The 24464-nt window shown below is 34.5% G+C and overlaps 1 protein-coding gene across 1 annotated transcript; it reads left to right on the forward strand.

The window, feature by feature from the left end:
* Positions 1 to 44: 44 nt before the first annotated feature.
* Positions 45 to 24464, forward strand: ALX1 (ALX homeobox 1). The gene is made up of 4 exons (XM_002711374.5): positions 45 to 449; positions 3148 to 3452; positions 6334 to 6462; positions 21883 to 24464. The coding sequence occupies exons 1-4, from the start codon at positions 224 to 226 to the stop codon at positions 22201 to 22203; spliced, it is 981 nt and encodes a 326-aa protein (XP_002711420.1). The 5' UTR covers positions 45 to 223; the 3' UTR covers positions 22204 to 24464.

Raw genomic sequence — 24464 nt, forward strand, 5'->3', positions numbered from 1 at the left:
CCCGGGGAGCCCAGCTGAGTTTCAAGATATAAAAGCAACTTCGGGTGCCCCCTCTGCAGCCGGGACGCATTAGAGGGCTCGGAGCGGGGCAGCTCCCGGCGCCGCAGCGCTCGCGTCCCTACCCTCCTCCCGGGCCCTCCCTCCTCCCGCCCACTCGCTCCCTCCCCCAGCGCCGGGCTGAGGCTCCGCGCCCCGGGAGCTCCGCCGCAGCCTCTGCAGGATTATGGAGTTTCTGAGCGAGAAGTTCGCCCTGAAGAGCCCGCCGAGTAAGAACAGCGACTTCTACATGGGCGCAGGAGGCGCGTTGGAGCACGTTATGGAGACGCTGGACAATGAGCCCTTTTACAGCAAAGCGTCGGCAGGCAAATGCGTGCAGGCCTTCGGGCCGCTGCCCAGAGCCGAGCATCACGTGCGTCTCGAGAGGACCTCGCCCTGTCAGGACAGCGGCGGTGAGTGGCCCCCCGCGCCCCGCACGTCCCGAGTGCGGGCCCGCTCGTGACAGGCAGGGAGGGAGGAAGAAGAAAGGGCAGCGGGAGCCAGGGAGCAGCAGGGCGGGCGCAGAGAGCGGAGCGTGTCGCCCCCGGGCGAGCGGGGTGACCGCGCTCCGAGTCTCGTCCCGCGTGACGGCTGCTGTCGCTGTCGGGTCTGGTCGGCTGCGGGGTCCCGCGTTCCCTGCTTCCAGGACCCGGGTGTGGAGCGATAGGGCGCTAAGTGCAGCGTGTTTACGCCTGCGAGCCTCCGTGCGGCCAGGGCTGGGGGGCGCTGAAATCCATCAGGGTTCCTTAGAGGACGTCAGTGTCCTCCCCACAAGGAAAAAAACTTAAGCTCCTTTTTAGGTGAAAAACACTTTTTTTAAATTTTCCAAGGCGAGGTGTTCTGTTTCCTCGTGAATCTGCAGATTGCAGGCTTGCTAGACTGTGAATTAGCCCGTGTGAATTTGTGATTTCTGCCTATGCGTGTGTGTGTGTGTGTGTGTGTGTGTGTGTTTGCAATCTAACACACGTTAAGTTTTTGTGCAACACCAAACGACTTTAAGTAGCTTCGCGCACAGTCACCGACAGACTCACTGGTTCCCGGGTTCTGCATTGTCTCTTTCTGACTCCGTGTTAAAAGTCATCTCCGAAGCTTGTGGGTGGAATCTTCAACTCTGAGTACCCAAGTATCTCGAAGTCAAAATGTTATCAAAACAAACCATCTATCTTTTCTATCTTGAAACCCAGTGCAAACCTATTATTTCAGATCGCGACAGCTGAAGCACATTTACAATGCCGAAAGGACTTTTTCCTTATCATTGTATATATTTCGCAGTTAAGCTGTAAGGAGCGGGTTGCTTTAAAATAACAAACGAATTAAGTGTGAAATATTTACAACAAGTCTCCCGCCCCTTATTTTAATGGAAGTTCAAAATCTGGCAAGACGCTAGCTTAGCAGGAATTCATTTTAAAAATATTTTTTACACAAGATTTTTTTCAAAAAAGCTCTTATTTGACTTCTGCCCTTCAGCTTTCAGGTTATTTTTGATTTGTAAGAGTAAACCAAAATTACAGACGAAAATGATAAAGAAAGTTGATCCCTTAATTTTTTTTTCCCACTTATTAAGAAAGACTCGAATCGGTTTTTAAAATACAGTGAAGTGTTGACTTTCTGCCTGTATCTGTATTGTCGGTATTCTCGGTGTGGGCATCAAGTTCTTTGACTGGACAGGGTTTTTCTTTAGTGGTTCTGCCGCGTCCTGGGTCACAATGTGTCACAATGCTTTCCATTGTTGGGGATCCAGGATGAGAAGAGAAATAGGCGATTCTGCCACTGAACCAACTTTTAAACAGGTATCACACTGGTGGTGAATGGCCGCAGGGCAGCGTGGGCAGCCGCGCGCACGTCCCGGCCGAGCAGCCCCTCGCCTCTCGCTGCTCCCCTCCCCCAGCCCTAATTGCCGCAGTTCCCCCTTTAACTGAGACAAAACCGTATTGTTCATCCGTCACGGCCCCTCCGCGTACTGAGTTCTGCTTCCCATCTTCCTCAGAGGGAAAGTTCAATCATCTAGGCATCGGAATAGACTCCCCGTGTGTCACGATTAAAACGGTGACGAAATTGCGTTGTCGTGGGTTTGTTCCAAACAGACACCTAGGGAGAAGGTGTGAGTACCCGTTCTGGCCGAGTTGCCTTAACTTTTTTACATAAAGTCTCCTGTTTCATTATGTGCGCGCGTGTGTGTGTGTGTGTGTGTGTGTGTGTAATGCTGGGCGACACTTTTGTTTTATATCATACCACAAGCATGCAATCAAATCTGAAGGAAATTACTGAAATTTAAACACTCCTCAACAGATGCTTGCCTTGGTCGTGTTTTCCTAGGTGTTTGAATTCCTGTCCTTTGGTAGAGGGGAAAAATAAAGATTTCTGCCCTAAAATGTAGTTCATGTGTTAAACAGAAATAGGAAATATTTAAGACAGAGTTGCAAGATGAGGTTTTAATAACGAAGTCTGTGGAAATCTTATTCTTTTATATATAGAAACTACTTCTTCCAGAGATTGATATGAAATCACGTTTTTTCAATTTTATTGATTGCTTTTTGAAAACAATTTAAATGCAGACATGAATATATAGTTGAAAGATTCAAAATGCAACAGAAATAATGCCACATTTAAATATTCAATCGATTTTCTGTGGAGGGGGAAGATAACTTTTGGATATTGTTATACGAATGTTATTTGAAATTGAAATATATTTTCTGAGCCACGTAAGTAGCTTAATTTTGTCTTCTGTGGATCAATGTATAACTTGCTTTATTCTGGTTCATTTTGTAAAAATAGTGGTCACTTGGGTTTTTCTTTTTAAGCCTAGAGTATCCGTTAATCTGACATTAATTTGGTTGTAAATTAAGTCCATAAACATTGCAGCAGCCCGGTAAAATACAACTATGGATTTTGGCAAATTATATGAGTTCCACGTACACATTTAAAAAATGATTTTAAAAACTGCCCCGCTATGAATTAATAATTGTGCATATTGTGATGATCAAATTAAAACTGGCACAATAAATCGGTACCAGACTGCTTTCCTGATGCACTAAATTGCCTCCACTGAATTCTTTCATCCAAATGTGTTTCCCAATCCTGAGGACTGTTGTTTTGTCCCCCTGGGTGCAGTGAACTACGGAATCACTAAGGTGGAAGGACAGCCGCTTCACACGGAACTGAACAGAGCTATGGACAACTGCAGCAGTCTCCGAATGTCTCCTGGGAAAGGGATGCCGGAAAAGGGAGAACTGGATGAACTCGGGGACAAATGTGACAGCAACGTGTCCAGCAGTAAGAAGCGGAGACATCGAACCACCTTCACCAGCCTGCAGCTGGAGGAGCTGGAGAAAGTCTTTCAGAAGACCCATTACCCGGATGTTTACGTCAGGGAGCAGCTGGCTCTGAGGACGGAGCTCACTGAGGCCAGAGTCCAGGTAGGAGCCAAGTGGAGGCCTTTGGGGTGGGCGGGGAAGGGAAATACCATTAGCATAATTGAATGATCACATCTTGCCCCAAAGGAACACACTGATTCCAGAGCTGAAGACATGGAACAATGAAATATACGTGCATGTAGATCCAGTAAAATTCCTTTTTGCTTGCTCAGGATTTGACAACTTGCAGAAAACATACAACAAAAGAATACTTGAGTTATTACATAGACATAGATGTTAACAATAATTAAAATAACAATATGGCAATAATTCTCAAAATTAATTTTTAAAGGGAAACAATCCCAGCTATTCATTTAGTGATCGATAGATTTTGTTTTTCTGTTTTATCAGCCATTGGGATATAAATCAGATACTTGTAAGTTATTTGTGTAAAAGCCTGTAAATCTATTCTCAGGGTTGGTGTTACAATAAAAGAAAAGATGAAATAATACTTAGAATCTCCCAATTGTTATGTATACCAGAAAATATCTTTATTAGCATAATTGTAGCTCCTTTACAATTTTATCACCCCTGTAATTGTCAATGGATGGGATTTTATTTTAATTTTTAATATCTACAAAAATTATGTTGTTGCAGAGTCTATAGGAATACTGTCCTTAAGGTAATTTATATATATATTCAAATTATATTTATACAATAAATTACATCATCAAATATATTAAAATTACCAAACTGGATTATTCAATATACTTTTTTAGTAATTTGAAAAAGAAAAATTTTATTTTGTCTATGTGTGATATTCTGAATCTATATTGTATTAATTCCCAGGTAATAAGTAATAATTTAAAATACAGCAGAAGTCCAGGAAAATGAAATTTTTCTTTGTATGTCTTTTCACCACTATACCTAGGAAAATATTTTCATAAACCACCAGGAAGAAGTCAGTATACAATAGTGAAAGATTTTGTTCCGAGTGGAGTAACAGTATTCCTTCTTAAGATTAAGCCATTGTAAGGCCCTTACATCATTAAAGACAACATCTGCTGAGGCAGGGATAACAAGCAGCAGATTTTTCTTGAGTGTGTAGAGGCAAATACTTGTTTTATCTTAGTTCAGGAAGTAAATATATAGAAAGTTGATGCTAATGAAGAATATTAAATTGTCAAATATTAACACCAGTCCTGCATGTGTATTTTTTTGGTCTTGTGTCTGTATATTTAAATTCATTATACTCAACCATAGAAAACTATGTTTATATACTGAGTGATCAGCTGTTCACAATGCATGTTTTCCCTTTAAGGCTTGATTATTTTTTGTCTATGAACAAGTACAGAGAACCAGCCTTAACCAAATTGACTCAGGTTGTTCTCTTTCCTGCTTTTTTCCTGTAATTTTTTGCTGTAAAATTAGCACCCATTTTAAGAAGACTGTCAAGGTCACTTTCTCAACGTGGAGTCGGGGGGAGGGACCTCTTTACTAAATTCCCTTAGTATGTTCCTGGTGCTGGATATGGAGACAGCAAGAAAACATGTTTTTGTTTGTGGTGGTACTGTCTCAAGCCCTGGGCATAATGAATAATGAACAGCTGTGTACCGAGAAACCATACTAAACAGGTAGCTCTCTTTGCCTTGTTTTAATTGCTGCCAAGTCTTCAAAGTGCCATCTTAAATTTACAACATGTACTTAAATATTAAACTGAGTATTAATAGTAGCCAGAATTGTGAAGATAAAGATTTAGAAGATAAGAAGCGTATGAAAAAGAATGAAAATTTCCAGTAAATTTTAATGAAAAGCATTTAACAACTTGCATTTTGATAGTGTATTTCCAGCAACTTTCCTAAATATTTTGTATTTTTTTCATACTTCTGTAAAGAAGACTGGAGATTTCCCAGAGCTGTTCAGACAATGTCTACTCAAGAATAAAGAATACATGTTAGATATAATTTTCTGTACCTCCTTTTGATACATTAAAGTATTAAAATGAAGACTTTGGAGATACAGAAGAGTAGATTAATGAGTATTTAACCCTATGAGGGAGATAGTTCTTATGATACATATTTCTTTTAATATGGAACTAGAAAAATTGTGGATGGCAGCTTAACAACACAGAAGAGCCCACAGTAACTCACAGGCTATCTCGACACTTAGTTCTGTCTGCCTATTTCTTTTAATATTTATATTATGTGTTTTAATTTGGAGAAATTATTGTGAAAATATCTTTGCATTTTCCATTAGAGAGGATAAATAAGTGGCATGATTTAAGTTTTAAAACCATAGTTCAACTTCAAATGATTCCATTTTACCATTAGTCCTTAGTGTGCTCAAGATAATATGTAATCTTATTTTTGCCTGTTTCTAATTGACCATGATATTTCCACTACTGCCATATGATAGAGTTGTAAGCTTTATGTTTAGATGTTTATAAGATTATCTAAGTATACATGCAACCCAGGGCAGTCTTCTCCTTGTAACATGTTTCAAAAATAATTTTTAATAGACTCAGGTTATGTTGGCTACATTTATAGCATAAATGTCAAACTAAAACTACAAATGTCTCCCAGACTTTCAGCATTCTCTTAGAGGAGCATTTTCCACGACAGTGCAGAGAACTAAGGAGTCTTATGTATTGAAATTCTTTTTATTTTCTATAGATGAGAGAAACAGAGGCTCAAATATATCAAATAAATTTGCTGAAACACCCCTGGATCTCTCTCGTAAATGATGTAGCCTCATGGACACATGGTTTTCCATATGGGGGTATCAAAGAAAGTACAATGTATGGAGACTTTTCTGACATCAATAGATTCCTTTATAAGTAATTTTGTTGACCTAGTTTACATTCTGGTTTGAAATCTTGTAATGTCCAATTTGCTTTATTTATCCAATATTTCTTAAGTAAAATTCCACTTTTTTAAAAAATTAGGTTTGGTTTCAAAATCGAAGAGCAAAGTGGAGAAAAAGGGAACGTTATGGCCAAATACAACAAGCTAAAAGCCATTTTGCTGCCACCTATGACATATCAGTTTTGCCAAGGACTGACAGCTACCCACAGGTATGGTAAACTACACAGAATGCTGATCAAGAAAAAGTAGACGTGGTTTATGTATTCTTTAGAAAGTTAACATAGGCATTATTATGTCTAACATAACGTTCCAGAGTGTAAATTTAGCCTCCGGGAGACATTTTTCTGGTTTGTTGAATTTTTATTTTACCAAGTTACTTATTTTGTTATTTTCTTTCAGAGTCATTCACTAAAAAAAAAAAAAAACTCAATTTTTTTGTTTTCATTTTGGGTTGTGTTATACATTGCAACAGATAAAACAGTATCATTTAGTGTCTTTTTACCCTACATTTTAATTATTCATACACCATTCCTTTATTGACATTTAAAAATAAATAAAGTGTTTCCTGGCATGCAATTTCTATGGCTACTGTTTTAAGAATTCTGCTAAAACCGGTGTCAAACGTGGCCTGTTAAACTCTCAGTTCTACTTACTAACATCTCTCTTTTCCTATATTGTCTTTTCAGATTTGAAGTTGCTCATTATCTAAAGACAGATTAGTTCTTTATGACTTATGGGTTTTAAAATTAATCATGCATACAAAACACTTCCCTGCATAATGGGAGCTCTGTTTACCTCATTACGAAAGTGTTAAAAATTATTTTCTTCTCATTTTCCCCTTTAAATAGAGTTATTCTTCATTTTCATACTTTGTAATGTATTCCATCTACAATACATTTGGGGTTAATTTTTTCTAATACTGAATAATGATATTTAGAGTGGTATTTGATATTGATAAGAAATCTGTGTACTTTAAGTAACAAGCCAGGCTTTATTTCATTCTCTTCTTTAATGACATGCATTGTATAGGACCGCTGTGAAAACACCTATGACACATATATGCTGGGGAAATACCTGGATAGTTCAGTAACTCAGTCGTCTCTCTCCTAATCTTAAGGATATCCATTTTCTTCAGCTATAAGCTCTTACCTCAGGGGTGTGAATTTGCTCTTCTAATGTTAACTTCTTTGTGTTCTTTTTAGCAACCTTTAAAAACTGATTTTGGGAGCTTTACTTCTGCAGAGAAATTCACCACCTTTATAAAGTTAATATTGTGTGTTAAAAAGAGCCTTGGAAATCACCTTGCTCTACTTCCTCACTTCAAAAGTTATGAAGAAAACAAGCCCGGCTGAGTTAGGAATGAGTCCATGAAAATCCAAGTGTCTCCTTAAAGGGTTGTGGGCCAAGCTGCAGCAAAGACTTTCCCAAGCAGTCTGCTAGAATAGCAATATGGGAACCTTTGGACTAAATGTCTCATACCTGTCATCAGAAGTATCTTCTTTCTCTTTCAAAGTTGAACTTAAAGCAATTACATTGCATTTTCTTTTATTTAAAAGCATGACTATACTTCTGGTTACTTATTATCGTAAGGCTAGTTCAATTTTATTCACCAAATATTTTTGAATACCTTAGTTGAGCCCGAACAAAATACTTATGGGTGCTTCTCTTCTAGCCTACAAGCCCTGAGCCAACAGGGGCTGAAGAGTCTTCCTACTTGTTAACACTACTGTACCCCTTATTCTGTGTCCAGACAGTGTTCTAAGCAAGTTGCATTTAATAATTTATTTAATTCTAGCAACTGCCTTCTGCTGCAGGTGTTACTAATTTTTTTCTATTCCCCAGATGAGGAAACAGGCATGAAGAAGTGAGGCATTTGCTCATTTTCCTTAGCAGTGAAGCTTGAATATAATCAGAGGCAATTTGTTTGCCAAGTGCAAGGTCTTACGTCACTGGGAGAGACAATAGACTTTCTCTTCCTAGGAATATTTAAATAATCAAATCATTAATAAATTAATACCGCAGGAGTCCATGACTGGAGTTACATTACCGAAGTTTGTAAATAGTTCAGGGAAGCAGGAAAGATACTGACTACCAGTGAAATAACATTTAAAATAATTGGCATAGCATATAATTTAGATAATTTCAACTGATGACAGTGATAACTTTAGAAATAGTAAGATAGCATTTTAAACACAACACTAGTTTAGGACAGATCTTTTTAAAAATATTACTCTTTGAATCTTCATTCCCATCCTTTTACCCCTGATTCTATTTTTCACTTCTTTGTTCTTACCTGTTGGATGCTTTATCTCTGGCTCCTCTTTTTTCTGCAATGTAGTAGCATAAAGCATTCAGTTGGCCTGTCGCCAATTAAAATCTATACTTGTATGAGGGCTTGTGTGACTTAGTGTACACTGATTCTTCCTCTCTTCCTCTCTTTTTCCTAACATTATTTTGCTGTTACATTATCAACCCTCAAAACTTTAAGTATCATCAGTTGAAGAAAGAAATAACTTAGTAACTAAAGCACAAAAAGAAATGGTACATCAAATTATATGTTTGATAGTTTTTTTCATTCCAACAAAGGATTAATTAAAAAGTTTCTCCTCAAAATTTTGGGTAGTTTGCCCTAATTCTCCTGGTGGCTTCTCCAAAACTTGTGTACATTGATTATACTATTACATAATCTAAATATGGGAATACAGGTAACATATATTGCATTTTGTCAGTGAAGTTCATGGATAATAAAAAATTAATACTTTTAATATTTTCCTTATTGGTTGGTCATTTAATGTTTGATGGCCCAAAGTTCTGAAGTCCTGTGTATTCTCCCCATTACAGATACTGAAGTGAGGAGGGAAATGCCTGTATTAACTTAAAAATATGTAGTAGATCTTTTTCGTTTGTTTGGAAAAAAAATTGTGCCAAGATTGTGTCTCTCAAGCTTCAATCTAAAGGAACAAGTATTATCATGTGACTTCAAAATAGAAACTTAGAGTAGGAGAAATAGGCACTGAAATAGAATCCTGCAACTCAAGGCAGCAAGACATTGCATTTGGTCACTGTTACTAATTACAGAAGAAAGTTATTAATTACAGAGAAGTTGGAAACTAGAAAATGTTTGAGGCAGGACAGAAATAAAGAATTAACAATTTGGCAGGAAAGCAAAAATATATATAGAAACACATGAAAAACAGAGGTGGTTCAGAAATGCTCTCTTCCTGTCTGCTCAGTGTGGATAATCATTGCACCTAGCATGAAGGTATCTATATATACCATGTAATGTTTATTTATGAATAGTAATTAGTACTTTCTAAGTTGTCTTAAATACTTTGTTTCAACTGGTCTTCATTACACTATAGTAACCACAACCATAGCAGTAAAAATAATAACTAACAATTGGAAGTTTATTTAAAGCCAGGCATTGTACTTCCTCCTTATAAACCATTACTGCATTTAATTTAAGCCCAGGTTTTCTGAGGTCAGAATTCCTGGGCTATTTTAGGCAACATTGTCTCCTAAATTCATCACTGAATGAAATAGTTCAATTCTGACCATGAAACATTATATGATTTTGGGAAGCAAGTATGCATCCATTTAAAAAATTATGCAGTAATGATCTAAAATATTTTAAAAGTATAGATGCTCCTCAGACTCTTTAAAGATGTTTTGCTTGCTTCTCTTTGATAATAAAAAATGAGAAAATGAGAGGCATAATGGCCATAATAACCTACTTGATTTACTGAAAATAGTAAATAAACTGAAAATAGTAAAATAACAATAAAGTTCTTGGGGGCAGGTATTTTCACACCAGTTAAGATGCCCACATACCATATCAGCATGTCTTGTCTACTCTTCCAATCCAACTTCCTGTTCATGTGCACCTGGGAGACAGCAGGTGATGACCATGGTCCTCAGGACCCTTCTGTCCATGTGGGACACCCGGATTGAGTTCTGGGTTCCTGGCTTCAATCTGACCCAGGCCAGGCTGTTGTGGGCATTCAATGAGTGAAAAAGCAGATGGCATATCTCTCTCTCTGTCTCTATATCCTGTCCTTTCTAAATAAATAAATAAATCTTAAAGTCCTTTATTTTGGCCCATAATATCAGTTGCTATTTGGAAACATGATGACTTAGCTAAAGTATTTAGTATTTTTCAAGACATGAGAAGTTAAAAAAAAAAAAAACTTTCATTGCTTATATTGTGAATCTGTCCCCTCTGTCTTGAGTCCCCTTCTTGTTATCTAAGTCATATTTTTTTCTTAAACTCTGAATCCTCTTTGAGTTCAGTTACCTTCTTCCTGACTCTGCATTGGGCTGGAAGATGTGCCTCCCCATTTACAATGTAAAATATTTAAAAATATGCTCCACTTCTTAGTCACCTTTGTTTCGCCACAGTCCTATGCAGATTACATAAATACTGAATATATGTGAGTAAAAGTACTTATTTGAGCATTTCTTCAATAATATGTTATAAAACAAAAGAATCTATTTTCATTAAAATAGCTAATTTCTGAATCTGTTATTAACTAACTCCATTGTCTTAAGCAATTAATTTTCCTCAATTTCTTTCTCTAATAGATTAAAAAAATTTAGAGAATCCTTTCAGCTTAACTTATTTTCTCCCAAATTTGCTTGCATTTTATCAATAAATATGTGCCAGATACTGTTTCAGGGTGTGGGATATATGAGTGATATAGACAACACTGCCTGCTTTCAAGACAGATTGTAAACTACATATTCGTACTAAATTCTGCAGGTTTTTTTTTTTTAATTTTTATTTTATTTGCAAGGTAGAGTGAAAGTGGGAGAGATGAGAGAGAGAGAGAGAGAGAGAGAGAGAAGGAAATCTTCCATCCCCTGTTCACTTTCCAAGTACCCACAACAGCTGGGATGAAATCCAGGTGCCAGGAATTGCATCTGAGTCTCCCACGTGGGTGACAGGAATCCAAGCACTTGGGCCATCAAGTGCTGCCTCTCAGACACATTAGCAGGACCTGGATAAGAAGCACTAGGAGTAGCGAACTCCCATTAGAAATGTGGGCATCCCTCATGCTAGCTTAAGCCTCTGTGCACAGTGCCCACCTGTCTGCAAACACTTCTTGGTTTAAACTACATCAAACAATCTAAAGAATCTTAAATAATTTTGGTCTTGAATTTAAAATCAAGAATCTAGCAGCATTAGATATTAACTTGTTTCTTATTTCTATTTTAGCAGAAGCAAAGCACTGTTAAAATAATTATTTTGAAGAATATTTTGTTTAGGTGCAATTATTTTCTGGAGGATTATAGCCAACCTTAATTCTTACAAAAAATGTTATTTTTATGTCCTTACATTTGGTTTGGATTACATGAGCTTTAACTTTATTATTTGCTAGCTTGGTAACTTTGGATATGCCCCAGGACTTTCTTCATGTTAAGACCCTTTATTTTTAAACTGGAGGTATTGTTGGTACTGATGTTGGTGCTCTTGGTGATGTAGATGATGAGGTTTCTTTCTGTCATTGAGAGAATTAAATTGATTTATGAATAAAAAAGCTTTATGTTTATCGTCTATGAAGCTGAATCCTGGGATGTGCAGAGAGATAGGAGTTAGAGTATTAACTCTGGGCTTTCAATTCAGAGTCATGGTTCCAAATCTGGCTCTGCCACTTAACAGCTTTTAGAACTTAGGCGAGTAAATTAACCTGAGAATATTGCTCCTCATTTATAAAATGGAGATAAAAGTTTCTCTACTTGTGAATGTTGTGCAAAATACTTAGGGCATTGCTTTGTACATAATGAGTTTTTAATAAATGGTAGGAATTTTATTATATCCATTATTCATATTAATTTGGTCCTAAAGTGCTTACCTCTCTAAGTAGCTCTTAAATTGTAGCATTAAAACTAATCTAAACTGTTTTAAATTTATTATTTAGGAATCTAATGAAAGATCAAATTTATTTAAAAATACTACACTCTTTGAATTACAAAAACCGAACATGGTAGCTTTAGAAGATGGAGTATATTTTGATTCACTAGTCTGTTTTCTCATGAAGAATGAATTTCCACCAAAAGTTTCAGAAAAAGTTTTGAAGTTGTCCCCCTCCTAAGTTTTAAGTGAGATCTTACTTACTGACTATGTATAGTAGAATCAACACTAAATCTAACCTTAGGAGAAATTGAAAAGGGCCCACACGGTGTCCTGTTTTGTATTCTTTTATTGATATCATTATAAATATATGCTATTTGCAGTTTAAACGTAGCAAGAAGTGGAATTCAATTTATAGTATTTTGTAGTCATTGTGATCATTTAAACACAGACCAAAACTAAATAACAATTATAATTTAACAAATTCCATTTCAAATATTGCAATTATGAATTTTTCAAAATGAAACTCTAAAGACCCCATAAAAATAATGGTTGTAAAGACATTGATCATCCTGTCTTCTACCAGCAGTGTCTTTGCTAATCTTAGCTTTCATTGAGCTAAATAAGGAATATGGAACTCATTGCCCAGTTTCTATGGCCTAACAACTAAAGTCATCTAAAGCAGTTTTTAACTTTGGGGAAAGTAGCACAATTTTATCACTGATATTGCAGTATTTTCTCAAATATCAAAGTAAATAAGTAAAACACAATCTTCTAAAAATGTTAATAATAAAACTATGCTTGATATATTGTTTAATGAATGTTTTGTCACTTATGAAATAACTAATGAGATAATCTTATAATGATACAGTGAAACAATTATTTTATGTTGGATGGTTGGAGGATGAAAATGTTACCATCATTAGGTCACCAAATTGTACTGATATCATACAATTTGCCCCTGATTATAAATTAAAGTTGTAGAAGAAATTAAGATAATCTACATTAATCAAACTAATATAATTTTTACAATGAGTAAAGCTGCTGCCTTAATTAAATGTATAATAGAGAGAGTTCATATATGGGTAAACAGTATTTTATATGTAAGTATGAGCAATTAAAAATTAACTATGTGTAGTATGAGACATCTGTATTCACTTGATGAAGGCTTGGGTAGATACATACAATGAGTAAATTTTATTATTCATTTTTATTTTGTTAAACTATTTATTTTTTTATTTAATTAAAAATTCATTTTGTTAAAATACAAAATAAATAATAAAATAAATAAGTAATAGCATAAATAATATCTCCACAAAGAAGTGAATGGCATTCATGTTTTAAAGTACATGAATTGTTAGATTCACTTTTTGTAAAAAGCAGTTTCTGATTTAATTTGATGAAATGACCATACACAGTAACTTAGTTTCTTTTGCTTTTTTTCTTAAAAAAAAGCACTGACTTTAATTGAATTCATGATAGAAATTTTATATTTTAAGAGGAAAGCAAAACAAAAGTGAATGAATTTCCAAAATAAATAAGAAAAATGTAAAAATAAATTATTACAGTGTCAATGTTAGCTTATACATCTAAAAAGTATTTCCTATGAAAATAGAGGTGAACGAGGTGAGAAATGAAGCCATCAAAGCCACGAAAATCTATGAGTACAGAACCGTGGGTTAAAATCTGCAGTCTACATGTTTATTGTTGGTGTGAACCTTATGATAGATTTGAATGCAAAATTTTATGCATTCCATAGTAATCAAGCCTCAAGTTCCCATGAATTTTCTTTATTAATCTAAAACATGGGTATTAAGTCGATAAAATTTTGCACTAATTTACAGTTGATTTTAGAATCACAAAAACACAATTTTAACTTTGAAGATAATACAAATAGAGGATGAGTAAAATTGATTGCTTTACTAAGGGTTTTAAGTATAAGTCCAAAGGTCATACATTACCCCAGGTGGAAGTCTGTAAAATTAAGAATCTTCTGTGCAAATTAAGGTATTTGCATATTTGATTTATATTGTAGATAATATATGCAAAAGGAAAACAATTTACAAATTCATACTTCTATCTTTGTTTCTTATAGTTGTCAATTTGTTTTAATAGAGTAATTATGTCATTAAAAATGAATCAAATTCTAATGAGTCAGCAATAGGTATTATATGTGTATTTAAACACTTGCAAAATAGTTTAACAAATATTTAGAATATACTTCATATGATTATTGCTTGATGATAATAAAGTAGCAAAAGCTAGATGCTGTAACTGTATTCTCTTCTTAAATAAGTTGATTTGAAAAGTTTGATTTTAAAGCATATTTGATGAAATTTGTAATTTATCTTTTTAATGCGCACAATTACCCTACACTTTCAGAATAAGTCGAACATTAACATAAAAGAATTACTTCAATAATCTCATATTTTTATTTAGAGTATCTTTCAAATATTATTTTAATACTAAATTTCATGTAATATCATTCTAAAAATCACCAAGCACTAATAAAATCCAAAATTTAACAAAAATCTCCAAGCACAAAAATCTCCAAGCACTATCTCTTATAAAACTTAATGTTTTTAAAATCTGCAGTTACAGGAGAGATACAGTTTTATTTTTTAGGTTAAGAAGTTCTATTTTAGAGTAATAATCTCATGACTGTTACATCTAGTAATGAACTGTTTTTAATGTAAAAGGCACTATTATTTATTCCAGATCCTTGTATACATTTTTAAGATGGAATTTTGTTAAAAAAATCAAAGTGGTACTCAGTATGAAATGTATGGTCTTTTCTGACGAATAAATTATTTTCTAATCATTCAGTTTTATAATACTGTATTCAGAAATATACTTTTGAAATTTCTGAAGTACAAAATGATTCCAAAAATTCTCAAAATTTTATATATTATCTTAAGATTATTTTGATGAAAATTAGACATAATAAGTAGGTCCTTATGACAGTACCCTCACTTTTTATTTTTTTACTTTAGTATTTAATTAGTTTTTGGCACAGTCAATGTGATTTGTATATACAAACTCTAGTGATATTCCATTCTTCCCTCTATGTCCTCTCCACCCTCCTTTCTTCACTTTTATCTCAAGTAGTTCCTCAAAGATCAGATTGAACTCTTCACTACTTGATTTGAGATTTTTTTTTTGGTCCAGGTTAGTGTGTGTTGGTCACTGGTAGTACATTCACTAATTAAAAGTATACTTAGACTCTTTCTCCATGTTAGCAAATTATTGGTGTAGTAACTGGAAAAGTTAATGGATCTCTGAAGTTAGCCAACAGCTAAAAAATACCTGCATGTTACTAAGCATGTGATTCTGACAAATATTCTGCCACCCTAAGTATTTAAAGGAAGAACATACTAGTAAAGTATGTAATAGTCTCTTAAAATAGTAAACAGCTTTTGTAGAGAGTGATGTTTTCATTTTTAAGAGATCATATAAATTTTGTAGAAATGGATGTTTTCATATTTAAGAGGTCATATAAAAACGGGTAAATTAAATTATGTAGTGATAATGTGCTAATACATATGTATAGTAAGTATGGAATAAAACACAGAGTAGTCAATAAATGTAAGCTTTCTGTCAACAAGGAAAAACCAAAATCAACTTTTATGTGCCCATGTAGACGAGGATTGCTGCAGTAACTTCATCACAAGCACTGCTTTGTGACTCCCCCGTGTGCCTTTTAAAGCGACCTCGCAGAGCAATGTGTAAGCGTGTGATATGAAGGCAGTGTGTGGAGAAGTAGGTTAAATAAACTTGTTTTAGTAAAAAAAAAAATGTTATGTAATGGAGTTAGTTGCTTTGGAGGTGCTTTAAAATTGAGAGAAGAAATTGAGAGAAGACTATCACTTATGGATTTTTTTTGTATTATTCAGTGTTTCTGTTAAATTTAATGGGGAGTATATTCTAAATAACAGTGACGTCTTCTAAATAAAATGCTATCATAAAACTGGACGTTTTTGTTTTTACATGAAGCTACATTACAACTACGACAAAGACTAACAAACTCATGTTTCTTTTACAACCTTTTAAAAAAAGCTAAAAATTACTGCAGTAAAATAAATATGAATATATACTACATTTAGTATACTAAAATCCTTGGAGTTTTGATCACAAAGAATTTATTTAGATCATTTCTAATCTAGATGCTCTATATTTAATCCATGATGTTTCATATTACTTTAATTCATTACAAATATATATCCATAGTGATATAGAATTTTTATTAAACTTGTAAAATGGGTCAGTCCAAATTTCATATATATTTACCACTTTCCTTCTTTCTGCTTTTAATCTCTTAGGAGAAAAATTAATGTTAAATGAATTAGATTTCAGTTTGGAAAGGACCAGGAAAAAAAATAACTCTCTTCCAAAATTCCAAAGTCATGGGATAATTAAGTGTTAACTTTCTATTATTGGGAAAGCATTAAGGGTGAATTTTCAAAGCGGAGTGTAGTAAGTCAGATGAACTTCCATTCAGGCTATTAGGAGGCATTTGGCTAAGTTCCCTGGACAAAGCTTTGAACACACTCCTAGAAATTACAAAAAAAAAAAAAAACATTTCAAAGTACATTAAAACATCGAATGCTTTTAGGTTCGCCAATCCTTTTAAATGAAACACAGATAAAAATGTAAAGGCAAGACATCTTTATTTTTTCTTAATTTTTAAGAAAGTTACAGAAACAAAGATGTTTGCATGTTGTTTCTGTCTGCAGTATCTTGAATATTGTGAAGATTTAGATGTCTAAAATCACCTTCAAAATTGTTTAGAACTGGGTATTGCTGTTGTGTCTATGAAACAGTAAAAAAAATGATAGTTTTATTTCCAGAAAATTAATTATTTCATTCCAAAATTCAACAACAATTGTGATATTCCTTTTAATGTGTGAAAGAGTGGGATTTTGATGGGCTTCCCTGTTGACACATAGGCAAATGTTCAGTTTTAGATAATGCGACTTGTAGATTTTAGCACATAACTTAACTAATATCACCTGTATATAAATAGAATTGGTGAATGGATGATCAGTAGAATGAGCACACATGACAATAGATTTAGTCATTGTAAGTCCAGCCTTCCTATATTAACAGAAATATGTCACCTAGAACAAAGATGATGCCTGCCCAATTCTCCCTGCAGTGTTCAGATGGTACCTAGTCTATTATATGTTGTTGTAGCTGTTATATATTGATAAGGGTATGACAGTCTCAATCACACGCAAAGGAACATAACCAGAATGACACAGTCTGGAAACCCCATTATATGAGGCATGGTTTATAGTACTAGAGATCTTACCTGGAGAAAAGAGATACCTGATGACATTTTGAGATTTGCATACCCAAGAGGGTTGATACTTACGCTACGTCAATTTCAGGAACATAAAAAGAAGCCACAGTTAGAGGAAGTTTAGGAACTCACTTTACAGATCTTTCCAAAAGAAAGGAATTTTTTTTTTAAACAGTTGAGCTTCTTATCAGAGAAAACGAACAAAATTAAAGGTATCCAAAGAATTTTTGCTTTTGGAAAGAAGCTTCATAATTCCAGTTGATTTTCAAAGTTTTCAAAGTTATTGTTACCATTGTTTTAATACAAATCCCCTGAGCCACAATCCATGCTTAGTGAAGCAGTCTCTAAGGAGATGTATCTGTTGTGGAGAAAAGGTTTTTGTTTGTTTTTAAGATTTATTTTTCACTTATTTGAAAAGCAGAAGGAAATACATATATATGATATATAATATATATACATATATATGAGAGACAGGGATATATATATATATGAGATATAGAAATACAGATAGATAATATATGTATATATATAATTGTAAAAGAGAGAGAGAGGGAGAGAAGGAGAGAGAATCTTCCATCTGTTGGTTCACTTCCCAAATTATAGCAATGACCAGGGCTGTACCAGGCCACAGTCAAGAGCCAGGAGCTTCTTCTGGGTCTCCCATGTGGATGCAGGGGCACAAGCACTTAGGCCATTTTCTGCTACTTTCCAAGGCACATTACCAGGGAGCTGGATCAGAAGTTGAGCAGCCATGGTCTCTAACTGGGATGATGGCATTGCAGCTGGTGGCTTAACTTGGTGCACCACAATGCTATCACCAAGAGGAAAGGTTTTAATAGAGAAAATAAAAGCTGCTGTAAAGATAGGTGACAAGAACAAAGAATGTAATTTTCACAGTTCCTGTTAAGATTACAGAGTATGGTGATACTAGAGTTCATATTATGAAGCATAATTACATAAGTTGTCTATAACATTTTTATTACACTAGCAAGGTGATTGAATCCAAATTTAAGTATTCTTAGAGGTTTTTTAAATCTTATTAATCATATTGTTAGGCCTCAATATTAGGAAACAGTTATGGTCAATCATCATGGGTTTTATTTTGTACACTAGAATCTATGATATCCCCCAAAGCTGGGATTATGAATAAATAAACAAGCAATTTCAACTCATAAAACTAGTTATATATTACAGCATTTCTTAAGGTTTTCTGAATTCAAATTTGACTTCAGTCGTTGAATTTACACAACCTTGGGCGAGGTTCATAGCTTTCTGTTCTGTAGTTTTACCTTCTACAAAGCGGGGACAGTTAAAACAAACTTCTTTTGGAATTTTGAAACCACTAGAAGTGTTCACAAGCTATTCCTGACTCATGGGGATTAACTGACAACTGTAAGTTGTCATGTGTATGATCTTGATCATTGTCATCATTAAATGCTTAGACGTCCAGAAGGAACGCTCCAGAGGAAGTAAAATCCCAGTTCACGGAGGATATTATTGTTTATGACTTGCATGGAAACTTTCGATATGGAAACCAACTGGGTTCCTGAAAGTCAAATAAAGACGTATCAAAAATTTAAAGTTGAAAGACAGCCTGGGGTTGGAGTAGAAACAAGAAGTAGAAATAATGTAGGATGTAGCAGTATTCCTAGCTTTGGGAATAAATGGCAGAGGTTTCTTCTCAAACTCAAGTAAAATATTGCTATAGTAATTTCCTTTCTCATCGCTTCTGTTCAGAAAACGTGTCCATATGTTGGAGTCTGTTTTAGTGAGGCATTTAACATATTTAATCATGCCTATGTAAGTTTTAATGAAAGTAAAATGATTTACCTAAGTCATAGAATCTACAGATTCTTTTTTTCAATCTTTAGATAGAGTAATGGTAATATCTTTGGGGAGAAAATATTTTCTTAATGTACATTCATAGATTGGTTTCCTTACTTTCACTTTTTTTACCTAATTGGTAAATATATTTGTGTGTATTTGGAATACAAACGAGTTGTTTTAATAACAAATGCTTAGCAACACTATGTATAAATTAAGAAATCCCTTAACAGATAAAAATACATAATGATTTTCCATCACTATCTTGCCTTTCATTCCTTTTCAGAAATCAGCAAGCAAGTTTACTTTCATTTCTGAAAGCTCTTTTGTCAGACATGTGACTGTGGTTTTTGCAGTGTAGCACAATGTTTGATTGAATGTCTGAGGAAAATCACCCAGATTAAGTTAGAAGGACTAGTTTGACAGAGTAATGACATTTACAGCCCTCTTGTTGGTTTGAAATATATAACTCAGCAGTCACTGGTACAAAACATTATTTTTTGGCTAAGTGGAATACATATAGCAGAGTGAGCCAAAAGTAAAACAATGTAGCCTATGATGATTTGAGGAGTAATAAAATATGCAAATTATTACATATCCAAATATGTCTAGATCCATGTGTTTCTACATTTAGATATCTAGATCCCCCCCCACACACAAGATCTTCAAAAGATTCATGGAAAATGTGTACTGTGTAAAAACTACATAAATTTCAAAATTTATAAACTTTTAATCATGTCTTTCCACGAACCTGAAATCCTCCCATATGTTGTATACAATATATATATACATATATATAAAAGATTGAAAACACTTACAAATATATAAGGGACCATTTTGAAAATAACACAGAAATAAGTGCACCTAAGAGTTGAAATCAGTTGTTTGGGGTTTCTCTTATGTTTTAAAAGTAGTTAAGCAGTTTTTTCCAGAGCAACAGAGTAACTTCTCTTTCAGTAAGATTGAGGAGATTTATTAACATATTTTCTGTTATTAATTAAAAATAATTATCATAGAAAGTACAATTCAAGCTTTAGTATTGTAAAAGTATGCCCGAGGTTGTATATAGAAGCTGAGAATGTTTATGTAAAAATTAGTATGAATATATAATATAGAAGTCATTGATAATTCCATTCATGAGTTTACAAAGATAAGAAAGCCGAATATGATGAACATGGATATTGCTGTTATGGTCTGATTCAAATGTATGGTGGTAATATTGTTGCAAAAAGCATACATTTCCGTATCATCTTCAGAGCTGTCTCCTCCTGCATTGCTGTACCGTGCAACATTGGCCTTTCCATTTTTTCCTCAGCTCCAACTGCTTGTCACATTTTTCTCTGTGCTTCCCAGGAATGCATGTGATTATGTTTGTGTGTATTTAAATAGCTTGTCCATTATGATTGAAATTCTTCCTACTTAAAATTCATAATAAATAAATTATAGTGTTTCTTTTACACCTTAGTAACTTCGGAAAAATCTGTGTGTTGTTAATATTACAGTGAATTGTTTTCTTTAGATATTTAATAATAGGAAGTTGAATTTCTTGGGCACAAATGATAAAAAGTTTTCAATGTTATATAAGATGTTATATTGTACTTTAGTTATTCTCAAGAGATAATCTCCCCAATATTGGCATTTTTTTTCAGCTGTTCTTACATTATTTGATACCTGTATATATTTTATAATTCTAAATTTGTTATACTGGTCACATATCTCTTTCAAGTTCACTATATCACATGTAAATCATAGAAAAATGTTTAAAATGTGTATGTATTTCTTAGATTCTCAGAGCTGTTTATTCAAAGCTGTAGAACAATAAAAAGTAATGAGAAGACAAACATTTTCCACAGTGAGTTTGGTCAAAAACATCTTTATAGAGAAAACAACCTAATGCCAGCCATGGTTTCCAACAAAAACTGCCATACCAAGTCCAGCTTCAGAACTTTTAAAAAAATGCAATTGTGTCATTTTGTTGTAGAAGCATGAAAGCTATCTTTAAACTTAAAACCGTATTTTCAACTACTTTTCTAAGCACATGAATCTAAGTCATGAATCATGACTAAATCTTCCAGATTCATTTAAAAACCATGACTATAAAAGAATGATCAGGAGATTGACTTGTTTTGAGACTATTTCATGTGGTCAAATATGTGGGTTTTTGGTGATCTATTACAGAATAACAAAATATATGAATTTCTCAAATAATTTTTTAAGATTTATTTTATTTATTTGAAAGACAGAGTTACAGAGAGAGGTAGAGTCAGAGAGAGAGAAGCGATCTTCCACCCGCTGGTTCACTCCCCAGATGGCCGCAACTGCCAGAGCTAAGGTGATCTGAAGCCAGGAACCAGGAACCAGGAGCTTCTCTCAAGGGTGTCCCATATGGATCGAAAGTGGAGCAGCTGGGACTTGAATTGGCACCCCTATGGGATGCCGGTGGTGCAAGCCAGGGCTTTAACTCGCTGCATAGCGCTGGCCCCCAATTTTTTTTTTAAGATATTTTTTCAACTACTGTTAATATAATTCTAGGCCATCCAACAGGGGCAAATAGTGAATAGTTAACCAAATGTAGTAAATGCAATTTAACAAAAGTAGGTGAACAAAAATGAGAAGGTGTAAATGTAATATTTGTTGTTTTATATATTTCAGATTCAGAACAATTTGTGGGCAGGAAATGCAAGTGGTGGTTCTGTGGTGACATCATGCATGTTGCCACGTGACACTTCCTCCTGTATGACACCTTATTCTCACTCGCCTCGGACAGATTCCAGTTACACAGGCTTTTCAAACCACCAGAATCAGTTCAGCCACGTGCCCCTCAACAACTTTTTCACTGACTCTCTTCTTACGGGGGCTACCAATGGACATGCATTTGAGACAAAGCCAGAGTTTGAAAGAAGGTCTTCCAGTATCGCAGTTCTTCGAATGAAAGCCAAGGAGCACACTGCCAATATTTCATGGGCCATGTAACATACAGTACTCTTTTATTTTTCTTTTAATAGCAAAGTAAAACATTCTTATTTCTCGTATTTAAAGGATACCACAATAAGCTGCTGTGTGTGGAATTGCTAAAGGTCAAGATATACAGTGAGACCAGCTTAAATGAATAGTTGTTATTATTTAACATTAAAATCTAAGAATGAACCTCTGAAAAGGCTAAATAGGTTTACCATGCACCAGTCTCCACAAACTCTGTTTTAGTAGTATGATTTTTTTTCTATTGTACAAGTCAATGAAATATGATCATGCAACTTCTTAAAAGAATAAATGTATTAAACAAATTCCTCTGTTATAGATTGATTTATGGTAGTTCTGTATAACAAGAAATCCCTTGTAAAATAATACCTGATAAAGGAGGAAATGCACTGGGAAAAAATGTCAAGATACCAAAGCTGTCAGGTAAATATTGAACCAGGGTGTTTTGGGGAGTTAACTGCCATTTCTCTCTCTCTGGCTCCAAGAAGCAATGGGCATATCCCCTGTTGCTGAGAATTTATCTTCAGGCCTCAAAGATTTTTTTTTTTTTAACCTCTAGATGTTTTAGTGAATTTCCAGTCTGTGAAGAAAGAACTCTTCTAAAATAACCTGCTTTGGCATAAAATATTTGGGCATAGTTTCCTGAAACCATGTGGCTAAAGGTGATAACTGAAATATTCCGGCATGATTTAAAAGATCATCATGAAAACAGTTTTTATAAATGCTGTCTTTTTAATGAAAAGGCCTGTGTGGACTCAATGACTTAATTGTCACAAACAAGAAAAAAAATACAAAGTGCCCTGTTACTTTTAACCAAAATAGCGTCAATTAAACTGTACACACAAACATCTAGTAACTGTACTAAAAGAAGCATTTTTCAGTTCAAGGAGCAGTGAATGGGGATTCCTATTTATTTCATGGGTATGCGCATGCTCACAAGCATTTGTGTTTGTTTCTTGACACATCATGCCTTAAGCAGTTGTTGCTTCTGTGGTTTTGCATAAAGAATTAAGATGTCAGAAAGCTCTCTCAAACTTCTGGTGGAAGAGAAGAAAAATACATTGCATCTGGAAAATTGCTAACCCCTGTGATTTACTTCTCCTCCCTTTCCCCTGTCACATTCCAAGCTTTTTCAGATGAGTGAAATGTCAACCTCCTTGAAAGACTCTTAAGTTCATAAAGGCAAAGTAAATTAATTGAAATGAAGATGACTTCCATGGCTCGGATCAGAGCAGGATTTGCTCTTTGTAGTCTCTTATTATATTCTTGTGGTTCGTGTAGACTTTAAGGATATGCTTGCAAACCCTAATGGCAAAAGGACAACAATAAATGAATATTTAAAATTAAATTTCAGGAAAAGTACTACATCCAGTTAAATGTCTTTTCTTAGTGGGAATATATTTATAGCAATTAGACATCTTTTGTAATAAAATTTTAAGTCAAGCAGATGATGAAGCTGAGTGATGTCCTAAACAAACATTCCCTGACTTCGTAATAACTTTGTTCTTTATTGCTTGTGTGTTCTCTCTTTTTAGCTTTGTTCCCAAGAAAAACTTGTTCAAATGTAGCCCTGAGAATTATGCTTGCGTGCAGGAGGAGCTTTTGTGAGAGGATTGTTTAGGCAGCTGTTAAACATCCTTCATGTTTGAGAAGAGAATGGCTGATTTTTAATATACTCATATATGTGGTTAATAGGAATTTGTGAACTAAAACTTAGTACTAAAATGTATGATTTTATTTTTAATAATTTCATAAATTAATAGTGCTCATTTTCATTTTCTTCTGCCTTCTTAATTTAAATTTTAGTGCTCCTGGGCTCATGTCTTGATCTTTCAACTAAGATACAAAACTTCTAAAGTTTGAATTTCACTTGATTCCTTGGTTTTCCCATTCTTTCTCCTCATTAAATTTAAAGGTTAGTTGGAGCTTCTGAAATTCAGTTTTCTTCAAGCCAAACAGTATTTTTCTAATTGAATATTTATATCTGCAATTCTCTGTAAAAGTATAATTCAATTAGCACATTTTTTAACGCTTCCAGTGTGTGAAGTGCTATTTGGGATAATAAAATAAATACTGGAACTATGGTTCTTGTCCTTTGTGAGTTTACGTCTTCCTGGATGACATATGCCTTACGTTCGTACTCTCAACTCTGCCTGATGTAGTGGCAATAAGAATTGCATGATGTTTTTGGTATTAACATTCAAAATTCTTTTTGTTGGCCAAATTTTTATGATATATGCAAGTTGCCAAAGTAT

The sequence above is a fragment of the Oryctolagus cuniculus genome, chromosome 11 (genome assembly GCF_964237555.1).
Source record: "Oryctolagus cuniculus chromosome 11, mOryCun1.1, whole genome shotgun sequence".
Classification (NCBI taxonomy): Eukaryota; Metazoa; Chordata; class Mammalia; order Lagomorpha; family Leporidae; genus Oryctolagus; species Oryctolagus cuniculus.